The sequence below is a fragment of the Perognathus longimembris genome, chromosome 16, assembly GCF_023159225.1.
Source record: "Perognathus longimembris pacificus isolate PPM17 chromosome 16, ASM2315922v1, whole genome shotgun sequence".
Lineage (NCBI taxonomy): Eukaryota > Metazoa > Chordata > Mammalia > Rodentia > Heteromyidae > Perognathus > Perognathus longimembris.
The window spans coordinates 46,672,948-46,696,368 of NC_063176.1; the positions used below are offsets into that span (position 1 = coordinate 46,672,948).

Consider the following 23,421-nt stretch of genomic DNA (forward strand, 5'->3'; position numbering starts at 1 on the left):
ACATGGACAAGATGAAGAATGCAAAAGATGGGGAAGAGGTCTGGCTGGTGAAGTTTGGTGGTATAAAGAAGAGATGGGGGAGTTTTATTTTTAATAGAAATATTGCAGGTATGAAATACTACATAGCATATGATGTTTGTGGTCACTGTCTCCTCTAAAACACTTCAGGAAAATATATTGCTTGTGTTTGGAGGAGACAAACATTGACTGCACCTGAAGAGAATCAGGAAGTGACTCTCTAAGGAAATTCTATAACATAGCTTCAAAGTTAAAGACCATGATTATGCAAAAGGCTTACAAGAATCTTGACAACAGTTGAAGGCATGGAAAGAAATATTAAGGCCCATAATCTCAGTGAATGACATAGGCGATGGGTAATGAAGGAGTATGAAAGAAATTAATCTCTCAACAGGTGAAACTGACTTGGGAAGTCTTAAGAGAGGAAAATATTTGCATCCGAGTGTGAATGAAGTACAGGGCGAAGAGGAGAGAAGATATTGACACAAGAAGCAGAGGTCAGGTGTGCAGATGACAGGAGATTGACATGGCATTGAAAATACGGGCAATTAAATGGAGCACACACCCCTCTCCTTAATATCCAGTGGCCAACTCCTTTTCTCTTTCTTTGATATTTCCTTGGCTTTAATTCCTTCCATTTTAAAGTCAACTTTATAATAAATAAATTTAATTACTATTGGCCTCAAAATAACAAAATATAACGAGATATATTGTCAATATTCAACCGTTCTCAACCTACATACATGACAATGGCATGGAGTTAAACATGTTTTTAAATGAAAAGGTCCCACAGGCTAGAATGACTTTGTTTCTAAAGGAAAATGACATATCTTAGGGAAGTTGGGAAGAAATTTTGCTTTGGTTTCAGACAAACCAAGTTGAAAATGTGGGTCTGCCCTCATCTAGAATATAACCCTGATCAATGGACTCAATATTCATAAAATTCTGGGTCCTAATCCATCAGATGAAGACTATCTGCCTCATGAGTCACTGTGAGGATTAAATAACATTAATCACAAGTACTGGCTTATTATATAAATATTCAATAAATATTAGCTGTTTCTCCATTAACTAATTCTCAGTTAACTTAATCTACTAAGGCCAGTGGACATATTTCTCCTTAACTAATTCTGAATGTCTTGTCTAATATTTTAATATTCTCTGCCCACTGATACCCTCTCTCCTGCTGCTAGCATCTTTGGAGCTCTCAGATGTGAATTTGTTTATTCTATTTTGTGGCACTCTGCACATTCACACCTACTTTTCCAAAAAGTAAACTGATATTACTTTGTGTATGTGTGTGTGTGTGTGTGTGTGTGTGTGTGTGTGTGATTTAGCAATCAAAACAGAAACAGCTTTTTCATATTCTCTCTCAACAACCACTTCTATTACCAAAAATTCTGGCACTGTATAATATAACTTCTTTTTCTTTTCTTGCCAGTGCTGGGGCTTGAACTCAGGGCCTGAGCACTGTCCCTGGCTTCTTTTTGCTCAAGGCTAGCACTCTACCACTTGAGCCACAGTGCCCCTTCTGGCTTTTTCTATATATGTGGTGCTGAGGAAGGAATTGAATCCAGGGCTTCATGTATACGAGGCAAGCACTCTACCACTAGGCCATATTCCCAGCCCTTAATATAACTTCTTTTGGTACGTGTGTGTGTTTGTGTGTGTGTGTGTGTGTGTGTGTGTGTGTGTGTATACTGGTACTGGGGTATAAATTCAGGGCCTGGGCATATACACACACAGACACACACACACAGACACACATACATATATATATATATACACACACACATACATATATATATGTATATGTATATATATATATATTTTTTTTTTGCTTAAGGCTAGTTCTACCACTTGAGACACAGCTCCATTTTTGCTTTGTGGTGGTCCACTGGAAACAAGAGTCTCATGGACTTTCCTAACTGAACTGAACTATAATCTTCCCATCTCATTCTATGGATTAGCTAGGACTACAGACATCAACCACCAGGACCCACTTGTACTATGTTTTTGACACCCTATGAATTTCATCATTGAGAGAAATGCTATATGTGGACACCAGTTATATGCTGGATTTAGGATTCAAAGTAGATCAGCCCAGTAGGGAGTGTGTCTCTTTACTAAAAGCTTGAATTTTAAAGAGAGCAGTTGACACGTGTTATGCTACGTAGGTTTCACTGCATTTGCCAAGTATCACTGATAGGTGTTGGCTGCCAGGAGCATTGTGTTGCAGAAAATTCTAAGGCCAAGTCTCTACTCAGTGGGAATGTCCTGATCAATTAGTGATGTCTGCCATGGATGCAGCATGGAGTGGAGGAGGTGGAAATGGTTTTTCGTATGGTTGATTTGTTGATCCTAGTTTGATATACTTAATCTGTTCTTGGTTGAGGCAGAGAAAATGACCAAGCTGTTACCTAGGTTTTCTGGTGTCTTTTTTTTTTTGTTAACTCTCACAAATTTTAGTGAATTTTCTCAAACATTGAAGAAAAAAATGTAGAGTCAACAAAATTCTAAGACCTCCAGAATAATGTCTGTGCCCCATCTGCAGTGTCTTTGGGTAACAGGAGGGATGAGATAGGAAGTTTGCTTTATTAGGTATTGCCAGCTGGTCTGACTTCTTCGTGATTGTCCTAAACTAGCTCATTTTGCCTGATAAAAAATAAAAAAAAACAACTTTTCTCTTTTACAGGTGTAGAAACTAATTTGATTTCAAAATAGCTGTTAGTAAAGCAAGCTGAGAGAAAAGAGAATGCTCTTTTGGCAGAAGGCATTTAAATCTATTGCATATGGAGATTTTCAGACTTGCTACCATCTTTTTGTGTGTTTGTTTCTGAAATGGAAATGGCAAAAGCAATGTCAACTCCCCAAGGCAGTGGTTTTAACCAGGAGATAGAAAGGAATTTGGTTAGGGACCAAAATGACTTGCACCAAAATTTCATGTTCATGTTATTGTCATTCCTATAAACATTGTAAAGACACGAAACATTGTAAAGACATGGATGCTATTTTACAACTAATTAGGGAAATGTAAACAAGATAACCAGCAGTCTCACCACATGAACGCTACTGAATCTTGGCAATTGGTTTTCTCTGTTGGTCGATGCTTTTGTTTTTGTTGTTGTGTTGTTTTTGTTTTCTTTTCTTTGTGCTGGTACTAGGGCTTGAACTCAGGGCCTCACTCTCTCTCGTGGCTCTTTTGCTCAAAGCTAGTACTGTACCACTTGAACTCCACCTCTATTTCCGAATTTTTGCTGGTTAATTTCAGGTAAGAGTCTCCCAGACTTTTCTGCCTGGGCTGTCTTTGAACCACAACTGTCAGATCTCAACCTGAGTAGCTAGGATTAAAGTCATGAGCCACAATCACCTAAGTGTTGCACTTATTTATTTTATTGTTGAAATCAAACTGGACATGCGTCTAAAACAAACAGACAAACGAAAAACCTGAAACTCATTAACCAATTAATTTCAAACCTCTTTTAGTAAGGATTTTTATACTATCTCTTTTGGGCTTTTCATGGGAAAGTTTGTTTCACCTGGAATTAATATTGACAATAGTAGACATTTGGAGAGTCTTTTATATCTAGTTCTTTGTATGTAACACATCTCAGGCAAAACAAACTACAGCAAAATATGAGCAGTCATCAGTACTTTTAAAAGGAAAAGCACAGTGACAGAAAACTGGAAAGTTATCTTGACAGGTTGTATAATACATTCCTCTCTAGGAAACACACACACACACACACACACACACACACACACACACACAAAGTAGACCCAACAAATTCTCTTTACTGCCCATTTCAATGTTTGGCAACTCTCACTGTCAGGAAGGTCTTTCATATTTCAACCATGGCTTCCTTTTCCATTGTCAATCTCATTCTTCATGACCCCGTGTCTATAATGCTTATTTCTTTCTTCTTCAGTCTTCTGCAACTAGTAATCTCCTGTTTTCTTTAAGGCAAGGATAACATAACAGTTCCCTCCCCTGCACCAGCGTTGACCTTAAAATGGCAAACACCTGTAGGAACCTTCCTCTGTAATTCCGAGAAAGTATGTGGGCACCACCTCATCTCCCATGAGCAAGAATTGGGAAATTAGGCTCTTATCTTAGGAATGTTCTAAAGCTTTTCTGTATGGCCAATGTGTTCTCTAATAAGCAGGATATTATTAAAAAAAACAACAACAATCTTCATTCTGCCAGGTGCTGGTGGCTCATGTCTCTACTCCTACTCAGGAGGCTGAGATTTGAGGATCATAGTTCAAAGACAGCCTGGATAGAAACATTCATCTGCTATGAATCTTGTATCTACAATTAACCAACAAAAAAGCCAGAACTGGAGAGGTTGCCCAAGTGGTAAGAGACAGACTTGAGCAAAAAAAAAAAAAAGGCCAAGTTAAGAATATGAGGCCTTGAGTTGAAACCCCAGTACACACACACACACACACACACACACACACACACACACACACACACACTTCTTCACACAGAAAAGATACAACATTCCAAATCAGCATAGAGTACCTGAGTAGGGAGTGAATGGCCCTTCTGTGCTGTGTGAACATACTTTGAGGAACCTACAAGAAGGCTGGGAAAGTGGGGGCAGGGCCATTAGAGAAGCTTCTATTGCTCAGATACTATAAACCACTGGGGTAGAGGGGGACTCAGTGGGTCTTGAGCCTCCCCTGCACTCTCTTCATACTTACTCCAACTTCTAGAGGCCTAAAGTTGGTGAAAACAAGTTCCACCTTTTCCTTTGCCCAGTCTTCCTCACTTTCTGGTTGTTTAAGAAAATTGGGAACTTATTTTAATTATATTTTGTCTTGCTTGCTTTTGTTTGTGTTTTGTGCCACATTAAGGCTTAAACTCAGGGCCTCAAGTGCTCTCCTAGCTTTTTTATTTTTTTAACTCAAGGCTGGTACTGTCATTTCTTGAGCTATACCTCCACTTTTGGCTTTTGGCTGAGTAAATGGATAGGAGTTCTTCCTAGACTTTTCTGTCTGGGCTGGCTTTTAATTGCAATCCTCAGATCTCAGCCTCCTGGATAGCTAGGATTACAGGTACTGGTATCCAATGTGCTTTTGTTTAAATACCTGGCTTGGCATGCAACCCAAGCAAAATCCTACTGTGAAATGGATTCAGAAGTTACTTATGGATTTAGCTGTATGTTAAAAAACTATGCCACAGAAAGGAAGGAAAGTTCTGCCGAAGTTGTTGCGTGGATCCTGGGGCACAAGAACCAGAGCGGAGGCTTGCTTCCTTGTTTATCAGAGTCATTCAATGAAACAAACAAACCCCAAAGAGAAGTCCTCCAAGGAAATCTCCCCAGAGCACACAATGAAAAACCGAACCAAACCAAACTTGTCTCTGACTTTATTATTATTATATATATATACATATATATTAAATAAAAGGACTGTTTAAAAGATGAGTGTAGATTGTGTGCCACTTCTCCAAGATCTACCGTGCCGAAGTGCATAAGTGTGAGTGATGTAGAGGTACTTGTTTATTATAGAGCACATTTCAATGCAGTAATCATAAATATTGCTAAGGTTGTGCTCTGTTGAAATATGACCTACATACTCTTGATTGTTTGTGTTACGTGATTTGTCTGACACCCATTACATTCTGGGTAATAGCAGCCATTTGTTGCTCTGCACAGCAGGCTCTTTTGACAAAAGAAAATAGGCAGCAATAAAAAAGCTATAGTCTGAATTACATTCTGCACAGAGCTGCACTGCTGAGAGTTGGTGCAAGTGTGTTAACAATGCTCTGAACTGCCTCTTGTCAGCCTTCAGCCTGTAATGGCCATCTGTCCTCACATAAATCTGTCAAAACCTGCTAAGTTCAAGAGAGAGCATGGAATATACCTTGTACTGTCAACACCAAAAATGTACACATTCCCCGGAAAAATCAACACATGGGAAATAATCCAGGGTTAGAGCGGGCTTTGACACTGTCGATTTACTTGTGGGACATGAAATTGAGAGCCTAGAAATTAGTAGGAAGATGAGTAAAGGTAACACCATTAAGGGATTGAACACTGACCTCCTTCCTACTTGGGGGAAGAGATTGTGGGTAGAGAAGGCCAAGTTAGAAAAATCTAACCGAGGAAGGGGCAGTGGAAGGCATAGCCTGTCCTATCACCAGCTCTTCAAAGTTTGACACTATGTTCAAAGGAATTTTTTTAGTGTTCCTTGCACTTCTATTTTGTTTTGCTCTATGATGGGTCCCATCTATATGTCTGAAAATAGATTTCTAATTAGGCACTTATGTCTTGAGCTAAGGTATTTTTCTGATTTGGGATAGAAAAGTGTGAAAAACTTAAGGCACAACTGAAATTGTTTTCTGCTACCCAACAACATGTAAATTTCCCACTCAAGAAGCAAGTGTTGTTGATTTAGTTGTACAAGTAACCGTCAACAAAGATATATCGTCTTGGCATTTTCATTCATAGGCTGTATTTGCTTGTGTCTGAGTGTTTCCATTTGTTTTAGATACATTGGTTGGAAAAATAGGATTGTTTCAAATTTGAAAGAAATGCCTCTTTATTAAAATGAACAATGAAGCCCTTGGGAGCTGAGTCTCTGAAGTTCCAGCAGTAGATGCCACACGAGAGGTACATAGGAAGTGTCTTCTCAGTAGCCAGAGACCACTCAGACATGAAGAAGCTTTGGAATTTTGTTGTTTTTGGTTTAACTCAAAGAAAATACAATTAGTGTGTCATCACTCCCAGGAGCAACTTGAGAACCAGTTATTTAAGCAATAATGAGCTTAGGTACTAGGACAAATGTTTCAGATTTTCTAGATGGAAAAGGGTTTCTATATTTAAAATCCCTAGATAGCTGAGCTATTTTTAGAACTGGCATCTCTTTAATAGTGGCCTAATTTGGCATTTCTGAAGTTTAGGTTTCTTTTTATACATCTAGAATATCTGTCAAACACATACATTTGGGAGTAGAAGGTACTGTTACAGAGATGGTTAAAACCTTCTTCATATGAATTCTGAGAAATGCTCTCATTCCTGAGTGATCTAACATGAAAATAAAAATAAATTTTGAAATGTTACAATGATCAGGAGGCAGAGATCTGAGGATTACAGTTCAAAGCCAGGCCTGGAAGGAAAATCTGTGAGATTCCTATCTCCAAGTAATCAGCAAAAAAGCTGAAGTAGAGGTCTGGCTCAAGTTATAGAGCACTAGCTTTCAGCACAGAAAGCTCAGAGATAGTGCCCAACCCCTGAGTTCAAGTCCCAGGACCAGTACACACACACACACACACACACATGCGCACACGCGCACACACACACACACACACACACAAATGTTGCAATGAGATAATCTGTTATCCCACAAAGTACTTGCTTATAATGTCTTTGGAGAGACAATATAACAAATAGTAAACAAGAAAAATATAGGAATATGGGATAGATGTCTACTGAGGGACACTGACTATAGGTTAAATTGTATAAATTACCCTAAAATAGAGTTTCCATAAACAAATTATGCAGCTGAATTTTTGGATGTTGAATGTCATTTCCTCTAATTCAGGGTTGTATCTTTTGTTGTATTTGACTAGTATTAACTCAGCTGATATAGGTTACTCATCATTAGTTCTTCTCTGGTTCCTATGAACAGTAGCTGAGAACTTGCCACTTAATTCCTAGGCTTTAATATTTTTTAATGTCTTGTGTTGGTAATTGAATGTAGCATGTAATATGAATGAGGGCTCTGGCAATGATAAACCACACGAGGGATCGAGCGTGTTGTGGGGAGGGGTAGAGAGAGAGAGGGAGGAAAAAAATGGATGACACAGGATGGTCTCACGTGGAAGACATATTTATCTGTGAAAGAGGAAACACCTGAGGAATGACACAGACTTCCCAGGGGGAAAGGGACACGTGCATTTCTGCTACACAAAAGCTCTTGCGAGGCTCTCATGTTTATACTTGCATGTTCTCACCTCACTCTGAGATGCAATTCCAAAGTCAAACCCTTGCCATGACCATACCTTTTCTTACCCAGAAACAATTAGCTAGGAACGCTCAGAGCTCCCAAATATTTGTGTCAGATGTTTTATTTTGAGGAGGAAAAAAAAACACACCACCCACATTTAGGTCTTCTACCTCTTTATTGTAAAATAGGAGCATACAGCAGCATCATCTTTCCACTTCATATCAAAATTTCATGTGGCTTCCTGTGACCTACTTGGTTTTATGTATATATTTCCAGCAAGGTAGAACTTTTTTTTTTCCCCTTGAAATGTGCAGTTGCCTTGAGTCTAACCCCAGGCTTGTTACAGACTTGACGTTCTTTTTGCTGAGTCGCGTTCCCCCAGCCTCCTAAATAGAAAGTGTGTTGTAAACTAAAATGTTCCCCTGTAAGCAAAAAGTCACTTGAACTCCATCCTCCTCTTCAAAGTTCCCTGGACTCTGGAACCAGCCAGTTCACAATACTTCTTCAGCATGAAGGAATGAGTCATAGTACTCAAGGGTGAACCTAGAGACAACTACTATGTCTCAAACGTCCTTACCATAGTGTCTAGTAGAAGGCTCTGACCTTCTATGACAAAATGAAATTTAAGCCAGCACTGAGAAGTGCCTCCTTGCTCCCTTTACTTCTTCCTTATTTAATTAGTTGCTGAAGTCTGAATTTGTTTCAGTCCCCCTGTCTCATCACTCTCAGTGACGTGGGAGCTATATAAAAGGGTCCCACGGCACAATGGTATTTACAGCCACTGGGCACTTTGGTTTCTGTCACAGAACCATATTTTCGACAGAATGTATTAGTTATGCTTACAAGAATGTATTATACCTACATTAGCCATGGTTTACTAAGTTAATGAACTGTGGAGACAAAGAATCATTACCGTCAAGTGGTTTCCCCGGATCCGTCTGTTATTGTCTGTCTGTTGTACTGAACTTACTTCAAACTTGTCTGAGTTATTCCCACTCCAACTTATGCTCACTGCCACTCTATTTTTTTTGTAATGCTAAATTTCTTTGTTCCAAAGATAGATTTTTTTTTCTGGATTGGGCAAAGACCTTTGAACCAAGACATCCTCTGAAATGTTGTTTGCAGTCCATTGTCCCCAAGGCGATGATCTGATTTCTGAGTCCCCCTGTGTTGCTTTTCCATTAGTCAGCCTATATTGAACCCTTAGAACAGGAACCTGGGTGAATCTGGTGCCATTGAGGCAGGGGTGACATGCCCATTCCTGCTTTCTGAGAAGTCAGATGTCTTAGCATTGCTCAGTGTTTGAGATACAAAATATCCCAGCCCTTAACGGAGGTGCTGTGGCCGCATCAATCCATCTTTTTCTGGGTGACAGAGGCTTAGGAGAAGACATCGTTTTGTTTTTTTCAGATCATGGGAATCCCTTTCTTCTTCTTTAAGTTTTAAACCTTGTCTGAAATCTTGGCAAACTCAAAAGGAAATGTGTCTTATCATTTAAGAACATTATCTCTCTGTCTCTTTTCTTTCTTTATCTCTATTATTATTTTTCTTTCTTTTTTTTTTTTAACCTTAGGCCTAACTCCACCCACCACTCCTCCTCACAAAGCCAACCAAGATAGCCCTTTCAGGGCTTCTCCCAAGCTGAAGTCCTCTTGCAAGACTGTGGTGCCACCGCCATCCAAGAAACCCCGGTACAGTGAGTCTTCTGCGACCCAAGGCAATCACTCCACCAAGAAGGGGCCAGAGCAATCGGAGCTGTATGCCCAGCTCAGTAAGTCCTCGGCGCTTGGCAGTGGATACGAGGAAAGGAAGCACAAACGGCCCAGCCTACGGCTGTTTGGTGACCATGACTATTGTCAGTCGATTAATTCCAAAACGGAAATACTCATCAATATATCACAGGAGCTCCAAGACTCCAGACAACTAGCCTACAAAGATGCCTCCTCTGACTGGCAGAGGCACATTTGTTCTTCCACAGATTCAGACCAGTGCTACCTGAGAGAGACTTTGCAGGCCAGCAAGCAGGTCTCGCCCTGCAGTACCAGAAAACAGCTCCAAGACCAGGAGATTAGGGCCGAGCTGAACAAGCATTTCGGCCATCCCAGTCAAGCTGTTTTTGACGACGAAGCAGACAAGACCAGTGAACTGAGGGACAGTGACTTCAGTAACGAACAATTCTCCAAACTACCTATGTTTATCAATTCAGGACTAGCCATGGACGGCCTGTTTGATGACAGTGAAGATGAAAGTGATAAACTGAGCTACCCTTGGGATGGCACACGATCCTACTCGTTGTTCGACGTGTCGCCTTCTTGCTCTTCTTTTAACTCTCCATGTAGAGATTCCGTGTCACCACCCAAATCCTTATTTTCTCAAAGACCCCAAAGGATGCGCTCTCGTTCAAGGTCCTTTTCTCGACACAGATCGTGTTCACGATCACCGTATTCCAGGTCAAGATCAAGGTCCCCAGGCAGTAGATCCTCTTCCAGGTAAACCTTGCTCAAACCCACCCCACTCCTTAGGTGTTTGTCAGGATGTCAAAGAACACTTCCGACCTTAAAACCCATTCAGCCCCTTACCCTGGTGTCCCAGGGCCCCTAGAATTAGTCATGCTCTGATCCACTTCTCCCTATTTTCTCTTAAGTGTCTCACTTTGAGCTGTAAGACTAGAGAGGGCAATTTGTAAGAGACTTTCTCATCAAACATTTCTCATTATCTGGAGAGCTGTCCTGTGCTAGGAGCCTTGAGACAGCTGTCCCAGAGACAGCTGACAAGGTGCTGGGCCTGGTGTTCAGGGTTAGCACCAATAAGAGGCTCAGAGAATGAGGATGTGGCTCCAGGCTTTCAGTGCTGACCAGCTGGTCACATGTTGTCATGGGAACACCTCACTAGTAGGTAGGCAGGAAAAGCCAGCTTATGTAGGACAGTATTCTGGAGAATGTTCACAAATGCCAATAAACTGGGAGGGTGGGGGTGAGTGACAGTTGGAAATGTCCCTTTAATTTTCTTCCTCTCTCTCAGGTCCTGCTACTATTATGAGTCAAGCCACTGCAGATACCGCACACACCGAAATTCTCCCTTGTATGTGAGATCACGTTCAAGATCACCCTGCAGCCGGAGACCCAGGTAATGAGGCGTGTCCTTTATCATGGCTGCTTTTCTTCTCCCTCTCCTTTAGATGACAAGAGAGTATCCAAAGCCCTTCTCCCTTCCCCAGATTGTGATTCATGCGGTCGTGTCAAGGGAGGTGGCTGGCTTGATGATGAAGTTATGTTTTCCAGGTATGACAGCTACGAGTCCTATCAGCATGAACGGCTGAAGAGGGAGGAATACCGCAAAGAGCACGAGAAACGGGAATCCGAAAGGTCCAAACAGAGAGAGAGGCAGAGGCAGAAGGCAATTGTAAGCAAGTTTGAACTAGTTTTCTTCTTATAGAAGGTTGTTCTCCCTCTCCTACCCCTGACCCCCCCACCTCCAATGTGCTTTATTTTAAACTTTATTTATTGTTTGGGGTAGATTAGAAAGTCAGCTAAAGTGAAGGCTTGGTGAACAGAGGCAATACAATAAAGCCTCTTGTCTTCAAAATATCAGGGGGTGTTTAGTCACTGTTAATACAGCTAAAGGCCATTTATTTCTCACAATAGTTGTTACTTTTAAATTCATGGTTGTTTTCAAGTGATAGATTTTCCTTGGTGCTTCCTGTTGCTTTTTTCTCCATGCAAATGAGGAGGAGTTGCTGATTGAGTACAGTTTTCATCTAAAGGGGGTGGATCTGAAGATCGGATTCACCATGAAGAGTCTGGGTTCAGATTTAAAGGTGGATGTATAGGGAACGCTGACTAAGAAAGTGATCATTTCGTACTTGTAGTGGGCCAACACCTTAGGGAATGGGGGATTCATATCCCTTCCTTATGAATGACTTCTCAGGAATCCATTTGTGGTTACATAGCCACTTATAATATACATAGAGCCGAGCCTTCTGTGTGAGGACCCGGGCTTTCTTAAATGTGCTTGTTCTTGGAATGTTGATATGCTTTCTCAGCAATGGCTAATAAGTAGACTTTACCCGCCCCCCCCCCACCCAAGTTCCCTATGGTGCTGTTTATCAACCTAGACCTGGGATAGTAGAAATACAACACTCCAGTTGTCTACATCCCAGTACATGCCCATTACAGACATTCCTAATTGATCTCAGAATTCTTTCTCTGAGCTCCCACAGAGGCTGGGGTCTTTCCCAATATGGTTCTCCAGGGAAGCCATGGCTAATCAATAAGATATAGCATTGCTTTGGCGTATTGCACCTGCTGCCTGTCTGTACTATGAGCTGGGGGGCAGGGGAGGGGCAGTTCAGAAAAAAAAATCTCTATTTCCCATATCTTTCATTTAAGCTAAACAAAGCATAGGGAAACGAGTTTTCACTATAAATTTTGGGTTTCTGTGGTACCTTTAAGAAAATCCAGTAACATCAATGCATTTTTAAAGAAACCATTATAAAGAGCTTAAAGTAAGAAAAAATGAAGCATTAACCAACAGTTACCAACTGGAGGAAAAAAGTTAAATGAGAGGTTTGTTAATCACAGTCACTCGAAGCAAAGGAAGTGAGAAGTAATTGGTTAGGCTAAAGTTCTGAGGTGTTTGCTTCCATTTAATTCTGAATCTAACTAAAGTGAAATCAAAGGCCTTGAACAAGTAACAACTCTTTTTCCTAATTTTGCTCAACTTTCAAATGGATTATGATATTAAAATTTACCAGAGTATCATTAGTTAATACTTATGAAGACTAATGTGAATGAAAATTTCCATTTTTCTAATTTTGCTGTATTTAATTAATGGGCTACTTGATAATACTAATAATGCACATTTTTATAATGCTATATAGTTTATAAAGCCTTTTAATATGACATGTTAGTGTTAATGATTATACAAGAGAACCATGTTGGGCAAGCATATAGGAAAAATAGCATTCTGAAATTCCTATGAAATTCTTGATGCTTTTCTCAAAAATAGAACATATATGGAGAGAGTAATAGTTTCATCATTTATTTTTCTCATTTAGGCAAAAAAAATCAGTTCTAAGCAAAACAGATTAATATTTTAATTAAAATTATGTATATAAATGGTATATGTTTACTTCATGCCTTCCTAGGATAATTTAGAGCCACATACTTAACTAGAACAAGGAAAGGAGAGTGAGAGAGATCTCTTTCATTACTTTGGCTATTTCTGAATAGAGTGTATGATTGGTATAGATATGTACAAAGTATTCTTGGGGACCTCATTTTCAGCTTTTAAATCACTACTACCATGCCTTCCCTCTGTGCAATCCAGTGTTCCTTATCTAATTCTTTAACGGAGACAATATAAGTTCTCTTTGAAAGAGGACTTACCATGGTGCAAATATCAAATTGGTTTATATGAAATCATTATACATTAACTAGATATTGATGTGACGTTTGGCTTGAGGGTTTGGTTTTGTTTTTAGTTTTGAAAAAGAGATATCACAAAGCAAGCTAGGACAGAGAAATTGTTTATCAACACAATGACTATCAGTAATAAATGCTTAATATAGATTTTGGACTTTCTGTTGAAGCATTTCTCACTTGCAGAGTTGTATACTAACTAAATGAAATCTCATAATTCTGTGACAAACATTTGGCAGGTGCTTGGGATGTAAATTTAAGTAAGACTTTATCTCTGCCTCCAGAGGGGTTCAAGGAAGTTAATGGCATCTAAACAGGCAATAAAGTGTGATAAGCTATATGATAGACCTATGTTAGGTTTTGAACTCAGTGTCTCACGACTTAGTTTTTTTTTTTTCTTTCAAGGCTGGCAGTCTACTACTTAAGTCATACCTCCTCTTCTGGCTTATTGCTGGTTAATTGGAAATAGGGGTCTCATGGACTTTTCTGCTTGGGCAAGCTTTGTACAATAATCTTTGGATATTTTACAGAGTCACTGTCTTTTGTCTTTGTCTTATGGGCTACAATACATTTATTATGAGTTCTATGGAGACAGTTAAAGAAATGTATAAACTTTCATAGCCTGTGCCTTCTCTGAAAGTCTCAATAGAGTCCAATTTTGAATATATGTCCCAGATCAGAAAGCTAAAAGAGCACTACTGATGAACAATTCCTAGCACAGAATCATGGATTATGGCTGAATCTCACCATCATTTCAGTAACTGCTTTCACATGACTCCCCATCTAAATGGTTTCCCCCAAACCAAGCCTTTTATTTTTTGCCTTTGTTTGCCTCCTAAGCTTTAAATAGTTGAGAGTACATTGGAACTCTGAAAGCCAACACTTCATACTTAGCGTTTCAATAGACATTGCTTTACTATCTGTGGAATTTGAAGGCCAACTCCATTTGCAGTCTGTACAGTTTCCTGCCAGAACACATGATAATAGGGTGTATATTTAAAGGACAAATGTAGATGTTATAGTATGCCTCAGTGCTTAGAACCGAACTCAGATGTGTTTGGCAATGACTATATCATTTCCTTCCTCCTCTCTGTTGGTCAGCACAAAGTACAGGAGCCAGAAACAGTAAATCATCACCAAGACTTCTTCCAGAGTGAAACAAAAAGGTTGATTTGTCAGTTGCTCATTTTTTTTTAAAGAAAATAAATCTGTTTCCCATTTAAGCCTTTTTTTTGTGTTGCTAGAGTATTTAGTCCTTTTAAGTAGTTCTTTCAGGTGGTTAAAGAGAGGCTGTGTGACTGACTTTAAGTTCAGTATTTAGAAATTTTTTAATTTCATGGCAAGATGAACAAATTCTGGAGATGTGCTGCACAACAGTCTCCCTATAGTTGAGAACATGGGAATGTGCACCTTGATAAATATTAAAATGATATATTTCACATTGAGTGGGTTTTTACACACACACACACACACACACACACACACACACACACACACACACACACACACACACCTCAAAATAAGAAACCAGAAATGGAGCTCTGGCTTCAACTGGTAGCGTAGTGGCCTTGAGCATAAAATCTCAGGGATAGTGCCCAGGCCCTGAGTTCAAACCCCAGGATTGGCACAAAAATACTGCTATTTTTGTAAATGCATTTAGTAAATGGCTTATGGCTTCTGAATTAGATGAGTATATTTAATATTAAGAGTAGGAAGGAAAAATATTTTTAAAGAAGAATTTGGTGTTTCTGCCCATCCATATCTTGCCATGCCTCTCCATATGCTTTATTTAGAAAAATCCCAGTAACATCATTAACACATCCATAGTACTCCTGCTATCTTTCAAAGTGTGTGTGTGTGTGTGTGTGTGTGTGTGTGTGTGTGTGTGTGTGTGTGTACCATTGCTGGGGACTGAATCCGAGGTTTAATATATGCTAACCATTTGCTCTGCCACTGAACTATACTCCCAGCCTTAACTTGGAAAATTTTGAAAAAAAATAGTCATGTTGGAACTACTCCAGAAATGAGATCAAATCTAACATTGGTAAGGTTGATATGTAGTTTTCTGAGAAAATAAGAAAGAATTTGTACATTACTCTGACTTGGATAATAGCATACATTTTCTTGAATCCAAATCCTGCAGTAAACCAGGGTCTTTCTTGTTACTATCTAGAATTCTAAGTCATTTTAGTGAGATATCCCATAACACCGTCAAACACAGTAGTAGACCTGCCTAGAGTTCAATCAACATGATTCCCCCCACAGCTTTCTGTGTTTCCTTAGTTAAGCTTCTCTTACCAAGTATAGTTTATGATTTGATGAGACCCAAACATAGTTTTCTCTATCCCAGCTACCTGGGAGTATATAATCTTTTGATAAAGATTTGGTTATACGAAGTCAGTTAACTCAGTCAGGTTTATTTTCCTTTATTTATGTTCTGTGTTTTGATATAATGAGGATTTACTGTAGCCATTAATGTGACATAACTCTTCAATTTTATTATCCACCCCATCAGTAACTGAGCTTTTGTGAAAATTGAAGCTAAAAGTTATTTGACAAATGTTCCGTCCTCCTCAATAGTGAAAACTGGTCTGAAAAATCATTTTTCAAGGAGCTTTTCTTCCAGAGGTTTCAAGTTCCTTCAAGCCTTTAAGAAGCTGGAAATGTTATTAAGCATTTTGATTTCTTTTCCTTTCATCTCCTGTTTAGAAATTAATGTCTTGAAAAATTGGCTACAAGTGTTAAGGGTTTTTTTCTTTAGAAATATGAAATCTATTCATCTGTCTAATATAATATGTTAAAAAGAACTATTTCTTTGCTAGACATTCTGGCTAATCTTGGAAAGAGTATTGTCTTTGCTTCTAGACACTCAGATGTTTTCTATTTTCATTTCTAGCATTTGGAAAACAAACCATTTCAATGGTTTTCTCCATTGAGAATTTCCCATGTATTCAATCTTTGCCCTTTGTAAGGGGGCAGGACATGGCTCATTGCTGTATTTCATAAAAAGCGATGGTAGAATAAAAAGTAATTTAAGCAATTATGGAACAGGCTTTTGATTTCCCATTTCTTACTCCTAGGTTACATCTTCTTTTCACTAAAGAACATATCAGTACCCATTATCAAAGGTCTTGTGGTTTATCTCCTTTTTGTGGGATTATTGTTGCACTCAACATTGTATAAAGCGGCAATTCAGAAACTGTCCCAAAATGTCTGCATATGGGTGTACATATGGTTGATTTTAGCTTTAACTTCAAATTTCCTTGAATACATAGACTGTGTGTATTCCCATAATGGCAGCTGAGCAATCTCTTTTCTACAGCTCAATTTCATTCTTCTCTTCTACGATTCCCTCTCCTTTCCCTCTATACAGTAGTAACTTTCCTAAAAGGCTCATTTAAAAAATAAATCCATAACACCCATGCAAGCAGGCGCCAAGAAGTTTAAGTTTAGATAACAGTGCCATCACATTTGGCAGTTGGGCGAAAACTGGGTGCGTCAATAGACTGGAATGTGGTGTTATGATTCCCTTGCTAACGTGCACAGCACTGCTCCAGCCGGAGCCTCGCCATCCATTTCTATCTCCTGCCTGGCAGGGTGCACAGGGTGTTCTGGAACATCACCGTCACAGCCTTCGATTGACACACACAATCTACATGCAAGTCAATGGGGCACCTGATGGGTCTGCATAGTTCCTCTGGTCAGTTTGTAATCTCCATAGCTATTGTCTGAGGAGCTTGTGTTTTATCAGCTCTTTCCCAGAGGACATTTTTATGAGTGACAGCATGCACACATGTAGCTCTTCTCCACTTCTCACCCTTAAACCGTACGCGCCTTCTATTTCAGCCTCAAATTCACTTTTCCTAGGACAAACAAACCTTCACTTGCCTTTGTGTTGGAGCATTTTAAAGAGTTAGGCATCTTTGATGCAATGAAGGGGGAAAGCATAGTGTTTTGAAAATGAAGTTATTAGCAAATATCCAGTGGGTTTAAATTATGCTACAATCTCACTTCATATAGAGGGATGAAAGGAAAGATGTAGTTTGGCCACTACTTTTATGAAGCTGTAATTGGCTCAAGAAGATCAACACTGAGGAATAAGTTAACTGTTAATTTTTTATTTTAACTGTTTCTTCCTCTTTTTTAAATTGTTATTGTCTTTTTTACTACTAGGGATTGAACCCAGGACATTGTACTTGCTAAGCAAATGCTTTGCCCCTGAGCTACATCCCAAGCCTAAATTTTTTTTTTAAGTTAACAGTTAGTTCATAATTGTCCAGAGAAATACAAAGGTAAACTATAATTTTCCACATGAGCAGTATTCATAGAACGCCAGACTTCAGCTCAGTTCTCAGGCAGGAAGTCAACACTTGAGCTGAAGGCGTAAACATGGCAAGGTTATTCCTCAGTAGCAGAAGACCTGGCGAATGAAGGACCACAATCTGCTCTGGTGCTCAGTGAGACTGGAAGCTACAGTTAAGGAAAGAATGGGGTGAAGGAGGAAAGAGCTCATGATGCAAAAAAAGAAAAAGGGCCACATTATGCGGGGTCTACTTAGAAGGTCTTATTAGTGATATTTTATTAAGAGTTAAGAGAAGCCAGAGAAATGTTCCAGATGCTAATTGACAGGATTTGCATTCGTGTTGAGTTAGTGAAGAGAGTTCTGTTTGCAGTGAAAGGAGAAATTGGAGGAAAGAAAACACAAACGTGAGGGTCTCAGAAAAGATATGTTTATGGATGATGACGACAAGGAGCGGGAATAAAAGACAGAGATCCAGATTTCAGAAATAAAACACGACATGCCCTAATGAGTAATTGGGTAGGTGGACAGGACAAAGAGAGCAGAGAAGAGAAGGTACAACATTTTTTTTTTTTCTGAATAACAGACTAGAGAGTGTCAAGCACATTGATAATGAGAGCTTGAGGAAAATGAAGAGATGTGAATGGAGAGACTGATACTGAAGGAAAGGAGAGGGGAAGTTGGGTTCAGTCGAGTCTTTCTGATGGAGTGGAATCTGGTTTGCTTTTCTCTAGTGAATTATGGGCTTCTAAAGGCTCATCTTCTTTTTGAGGTCCAGAACTTGCTAAAGTCTCTCCTTTCTGCCCCCTATCCCCACCCCTATAGGAAGAACGCCGTGTGATTTATGTTGGCAAAATCAGACCTGACACAACACGGACAGAACTGCGGGACCGCTTTGAAGTTTTTGGTGAAATTGAGGAGTGTACTGTAAATCTGCGGGATGATGGGTGAGGATCTTCAAGATTATTTCTTGTTTAGAAGCTGACGTATGTTGAAAATTATGGCCCTAAGATGACTCGGATGGGAGTTGCCAATGTAAGTGCTTTGACAGATGACATGTTGAGTTCAGAACCTTATTTATTTTCTTTCATCCCTATTTATTAATCTTTCTCGTTGAGATTTTCCTGTCTCAGAAATAAGTATTTAGCGGCTTGACAGGACAATCACACTGATAAATGGCTGCCGTGGTTGAGGCTTTTGCACCCGGGACGTCTCCCAAAGCAGAAGGGCTTACAGTCTTCCCTGCTGATGCTTCCCAACCACACCCGCCCTCAATGTCTCTTCTCTGTCCACTGCAGAGATAGCTACGGATTCATCACCTACCGTTACACCTGCGACGCCTTTGCTGCTCTTGAGAATGGATACACCCTGCGCAGGTCGAACGAAAGTGACTTTGAGCTGTACTTTTGTGGACGCAAGCAATTTGCCAAGTCTAACTATGCAGATCTAGGTATGGCTTGGATTGCACATGGCATGAGAAACCCACAAAAACAAAAATAAAAACCCCCAGAAATGGAAAGCACCTCCTACTGCAGTCAGCACCCGAGGTGGGAGTGTCACTTTTATTTTACTGGAGGGCATGTTTGAAGACCAATTCATTTTTTTTCATTTATTTATTTTAGTTGTAAAGGTATGAGGGATTTGAACTCAAGGCCTCTGTGCTGTTGCCTGGGACTTTTTGGCTCTACCACTTGAGCCAGGCTTCCATTTCTGGCTTTTAGATGGAGAATTAGAGATTTGAATCTCTGGTATTTGTCAGCCCGGATTGTCTTTGAACCATGATCTTCTTATCTCAGCCTTCTGAGAAGCTAGGATTACAGGCATGAGCCACCCACACCCATCTCAGATATTGTTTTTACACATGTGATTTAATTTCAGAAGCAAGGGTCCTGCATCTAGAAACACAGAGCAGATACTGCTTGTATTGTCTGCACTATTGGTGTATTATTATATTATTTATATAAAGTATTGTGTTTTGTATGTGATAAAACTTGTATATCTACATATGTATAAGTTGTATGTGTTGTTCATGTGTACAAATATGTGTATGTTTGTAATCTGCTTTTGCTCTCCATGCCTACTCTAAATTCTTTACTACGAACCACAGTACAGCCACAGTTGATGCATGGAAGAGAGGACGCTCAATGTAAGCCCCTTGATTCTGAAGTCATTTCATAGGTTAAAAAAAAAATCTGAGCCAGGTACTGGTGGCTCTTTTCTCCTCATTATTTCACAAGCTCTTAGAAAAGCTGTCATCTTCTATGAATTACAATGAGAGGAGAAAGTAAAATTTCATATGGTAAATGATCCTGTGCTCGCTTTCCTTAGAACAGAAGAAACAAACCCTATTATTTGGCGAGTGCTTCCCTATGCCAGCCAGGAGGCCAGGAGTTCTGCAAACATTTTCTCATTTGCTCTACAAGATTATTCTAAGAGGTGGATAGTACTGTTATCATCCCATTTCCAAATAATAGAAGGGAGATATAAGTAAATATTTGTTTTTTTTTTCTGTTACAAAAGCTGAATAAAAATAATTTTAAGAAGAAAAGTAAAATCACCAATCAGCCTATTATCAAGCAGTAACCATAGCTAATAAATGAGTTAGCTTACACTATTTTTTCTTAGAAATACTTATACCTTATTTCCAAGCATATATATGTATATATATGCACAACACATATATGTTCTACTTTTTCAACATATAAGTTTGTTTTCTGTGAGTCATAGAATTTTTTGAATATTTTCATTATCTTTAAGTAGTTGTACAAAGGAGTTGCCCTTCACTGAAGCAGTATCTTATCAATGTCACCCCTTTCATCATTTTTGCCCTTTAATAAAGCAGTTGATGTGTATAATGCATCTTGACCTGTGACATCACTTCAATATCCTAACTACTCTTCTACCCGCCCCTCCCCATATATATATAATATATATATGATATTATAAATAATACCATGGACATCTTAATTTCCTTTGTAACTTTAATTTTATTCTATCAAATGCCATTCCCAATGTGTATATTATAAGCCTTTAAATTTTCATGAGGAAGGAATGAAGGAAGGAAAATGGCAAGTGAGACATAATTATTTGAAGTTAATTTATAATAAGAGGGAAATTAGCCTGTACATCTATTCCTCGGCATTATTGGAAATCTACCTGCCATTGTTCTGGTTTGAGATAAAGAAATGAACACCAAGTTCTGGGATTTCTTTTTTCCCTTCCAACAAAATGATGTCTTCCCAGAGTAATTGATCTAGGTGCTGTGCATTGTTCCGAGGGAATATGCTATAATTCACTTCACGAGCTAAATAGATAGTGGAGACAGGGGAGAGGCAGCTGACTGTTAGCGAGATAGAGGCCTAGGGATGAAAATATAAAACGTGGCAAGTCATTTGTTCAAATGTTGGCTGATAAAAGCAGTCAAGACAGATTGGAGCCTTGAGTTGATTTGACTTATTTTATTTATTTTTTTTAGTGATGAAGGCTAGGGTGATTCTGGCCTCTCAAAACATCTTGAGTTTCAAATAAGCTACCTAGAGGGGACTTTTGATCATGATTCATCATGGTAGAGGGAGGATTGGATGGTATTTCCAAATTGAACTGGCACCTCCCTGAAATATTTCAAAGAAGAATGCTTCCTTTCTCGTTATCTCCCTGCCTAGCCATAGCCATTGAGACTTCGCCATTTCTAAGCTTGTTCCGTATTTTCTGAAAAGTGTATTGGATGTGCATTGTGGTAGCAAGGGATTTTCCAATCGCCTCAAGTGCTTCAGTGGCATGAAAGATAGACTTTCTAAGCATAGGCATCATGCATTCGAAAGAGCGTTGTCTGTAGAGGCCTGTCATCCCTGACTTAAGACACTTTAGCTCCATTAGCTCCTGGTTCCTTCTTTATAAAATATCTTACGGTGTTGTTATGTAGAAATATTAATTACAGGTGAAGCTATTAATACAGTGGCTGGCATAATATAAGTGCTCGATAAATGGTAGGTATAATTATTTAAAATGTTAGCTGTGAGAAGTTAGAAATTTAGAATTGCTTAGGAAGGAAGAGTCAACAATAGGGGTAGCTATGAAACCCAGGGAAATTTTCCTGTGTTGTCTTTATTCCCTTAAGGGCTCAAATCGAATGATTGAAACATGCATGAGCACGTTTTCACAAGCATAAGAATATAAAGCACAGCAGGCACCGGTGGCTCATGCCTGTAATCCTAGCTCCTAAGAAAGCGGAGATCTGAGGATCAAAGTTCAAAGCCAGCCAGGCAGAAAGATCCATAAAGTTCTTATCTCCAATTCACCAGCAAAAAGCCAGAAGTGAAACTTTGGCTCAAGTGGTGGAGTGCTATTCCGGGGCCCAAAAGATAAGTGACAGCTCTCAGATGCTGAGTTCAAGCCCTAGTATTCAGAAAAATATATTATAGGTAGGTAGGTAGATATATAGATACAGACAGACAGACAGACAGTAAGTATATCTACTTTTAGAGATTAGAAACAATATGTATGCTCATGGTATATTGAAAAGGTTGTGATACATATTCAATTTACCAAGTCAGTAATGTGACATGATTTTAGACACATTCAAGTGATTTCTTTTTGCTGTATTTATTTGATCCTCCACATAAATGTAGCTCACACATTCTGTTTCTCAACCATTGAAACCAGTGAAGTATTCCTATGCTGGGCTAGATTACCTACCTCCCCTGGTGTGGGGATGCTAAGCTTACTCCCTTATCAGTGCTCCCCTTTTCACCCTCACCCCTGGGCACCTGACCCACGGGCAGCCAAGGTGGAGCGAAGTGACACAGGCAAGCCTAAAGTGCACGCAGCCGAACGAGATCCCCCTTTCCTCCCTCCTTACCCACCAAGGAAGCCAGGGGAAGATGGATCTCTGAGACGCTTTGGAGAGCAATCCGGTTTAATCGGGAGGGGCTCACAGTAATATAGTAGTGATGACGAGGATTGAGAAGGAGCTGGCAATAGGCTGGCGAGCTTGTCCATCCAAGAGCAGCTCCCAAGGACCTCCCTCATGGGCTAACGTCACTTCCCATAGTACCGCCTTCTGGGCAAAGCCCATGCGAAAAGGGAGCACACGTGCTCACTGGCACAAGGTGGGGGATGGTCTCAAAGCTATCCCTTCTGGTCCTGGACCCAGAAGGAGATAGGTGTGGCTCACTTCCACACTGCCCCAGGGCTGGGGGAAGGGTGGCGTCTCGGGAGCGCTGCTCTTATCACCCTTCCCCCCTTAAGGCCAAGATGAATCCCCAACATTCCTACAAATTTATAACAGCAAAGCATAATGATCCAGCTACTACTTCTGAGTCTGTTTTGGTAAATGAGACTTTAAGTTTAATGTGACTTGATCAAGGCTATGATGATGAAGCCAAGGTTTGAGACCTGATTTATACAAATCTCTAATCTGTGTTTCTTTTTGTTTGTTTACTGTTGTGAGCAAATGAATCTATCTAAAACAACTTGATCAAAATATTAAAGAAGACAGGATCAGAATAGAAAGATGGGTTAATACAACAGGTTTGATCAGGACAAAGATGTAGTGCAGAACTTACATTTAAGCATATAAAAAAGTGACATAAAAATTCATCACAGATCATTTATTAACTCTAAACAATGTACTGAATAATCAGCATCTGGAATACATACATAACTTTACATATACCTTGCCACTGATTGATAAATCATTCTCAGAGCCCCATACAAATATTTTCA

The 23,421-nt window shown here is 39.5% G+C and overlaps 1 protein-coding gene and 1 long non-coding RNA gene across 3 annotated transcripts in view; one reads left to right on the forward strand and one right to left on the reverse strand.

Moving 5' to 3' along the window:
• Positions 1 to 23,421, forward strand: part of Ppargc1a (PPARG coactivator 1 alpha) — a 116,884-nt gene that overhangs the window by 86,283 nt on the left and 7,180 nt on the right. For both annotated transcript variants that reach the window (XM_048364211.1, XM_048364210.1), the window contains exons 8-12: positions 9,551 to 10,466; positions 10,999 to 11,103; positions 11,259 to 11,379; positions 18,523 to 18,644; positions 18,996 to 19,147. In XM_048364211.1, the coding sequence (XP_048220168.1) occupies positions 9,551 to 10,466; positions 10,999 to 11,103; positions 11,259 to 11,379; positions 18,523 to 18,644; positions 18,996 to 19,147 (1,416 nt within the window). The remainder of the gene's footprint in view (positions 1 to 9,550; positions 10,467 to 10,998; positions 11,104 to 11,258; positions 11,380 to 18,522; positions 18,645 to 18,995; positions 19,148 to 23,421) is intronic.
• On the reverse strand, positions 992 to 23,339 carry LOC125364611. Its single transcript, XR_007213542.1, has 3 exons — positions 23,329 to 23,339; positions 16,380 to 16,383; positions 992 to 1,418 (listed from the first exon to the last, which is right to left on the reverse strand). It is a non-coding gene; the product is annotated as an uncharacterized LOC125364611 (long non-coding RNA).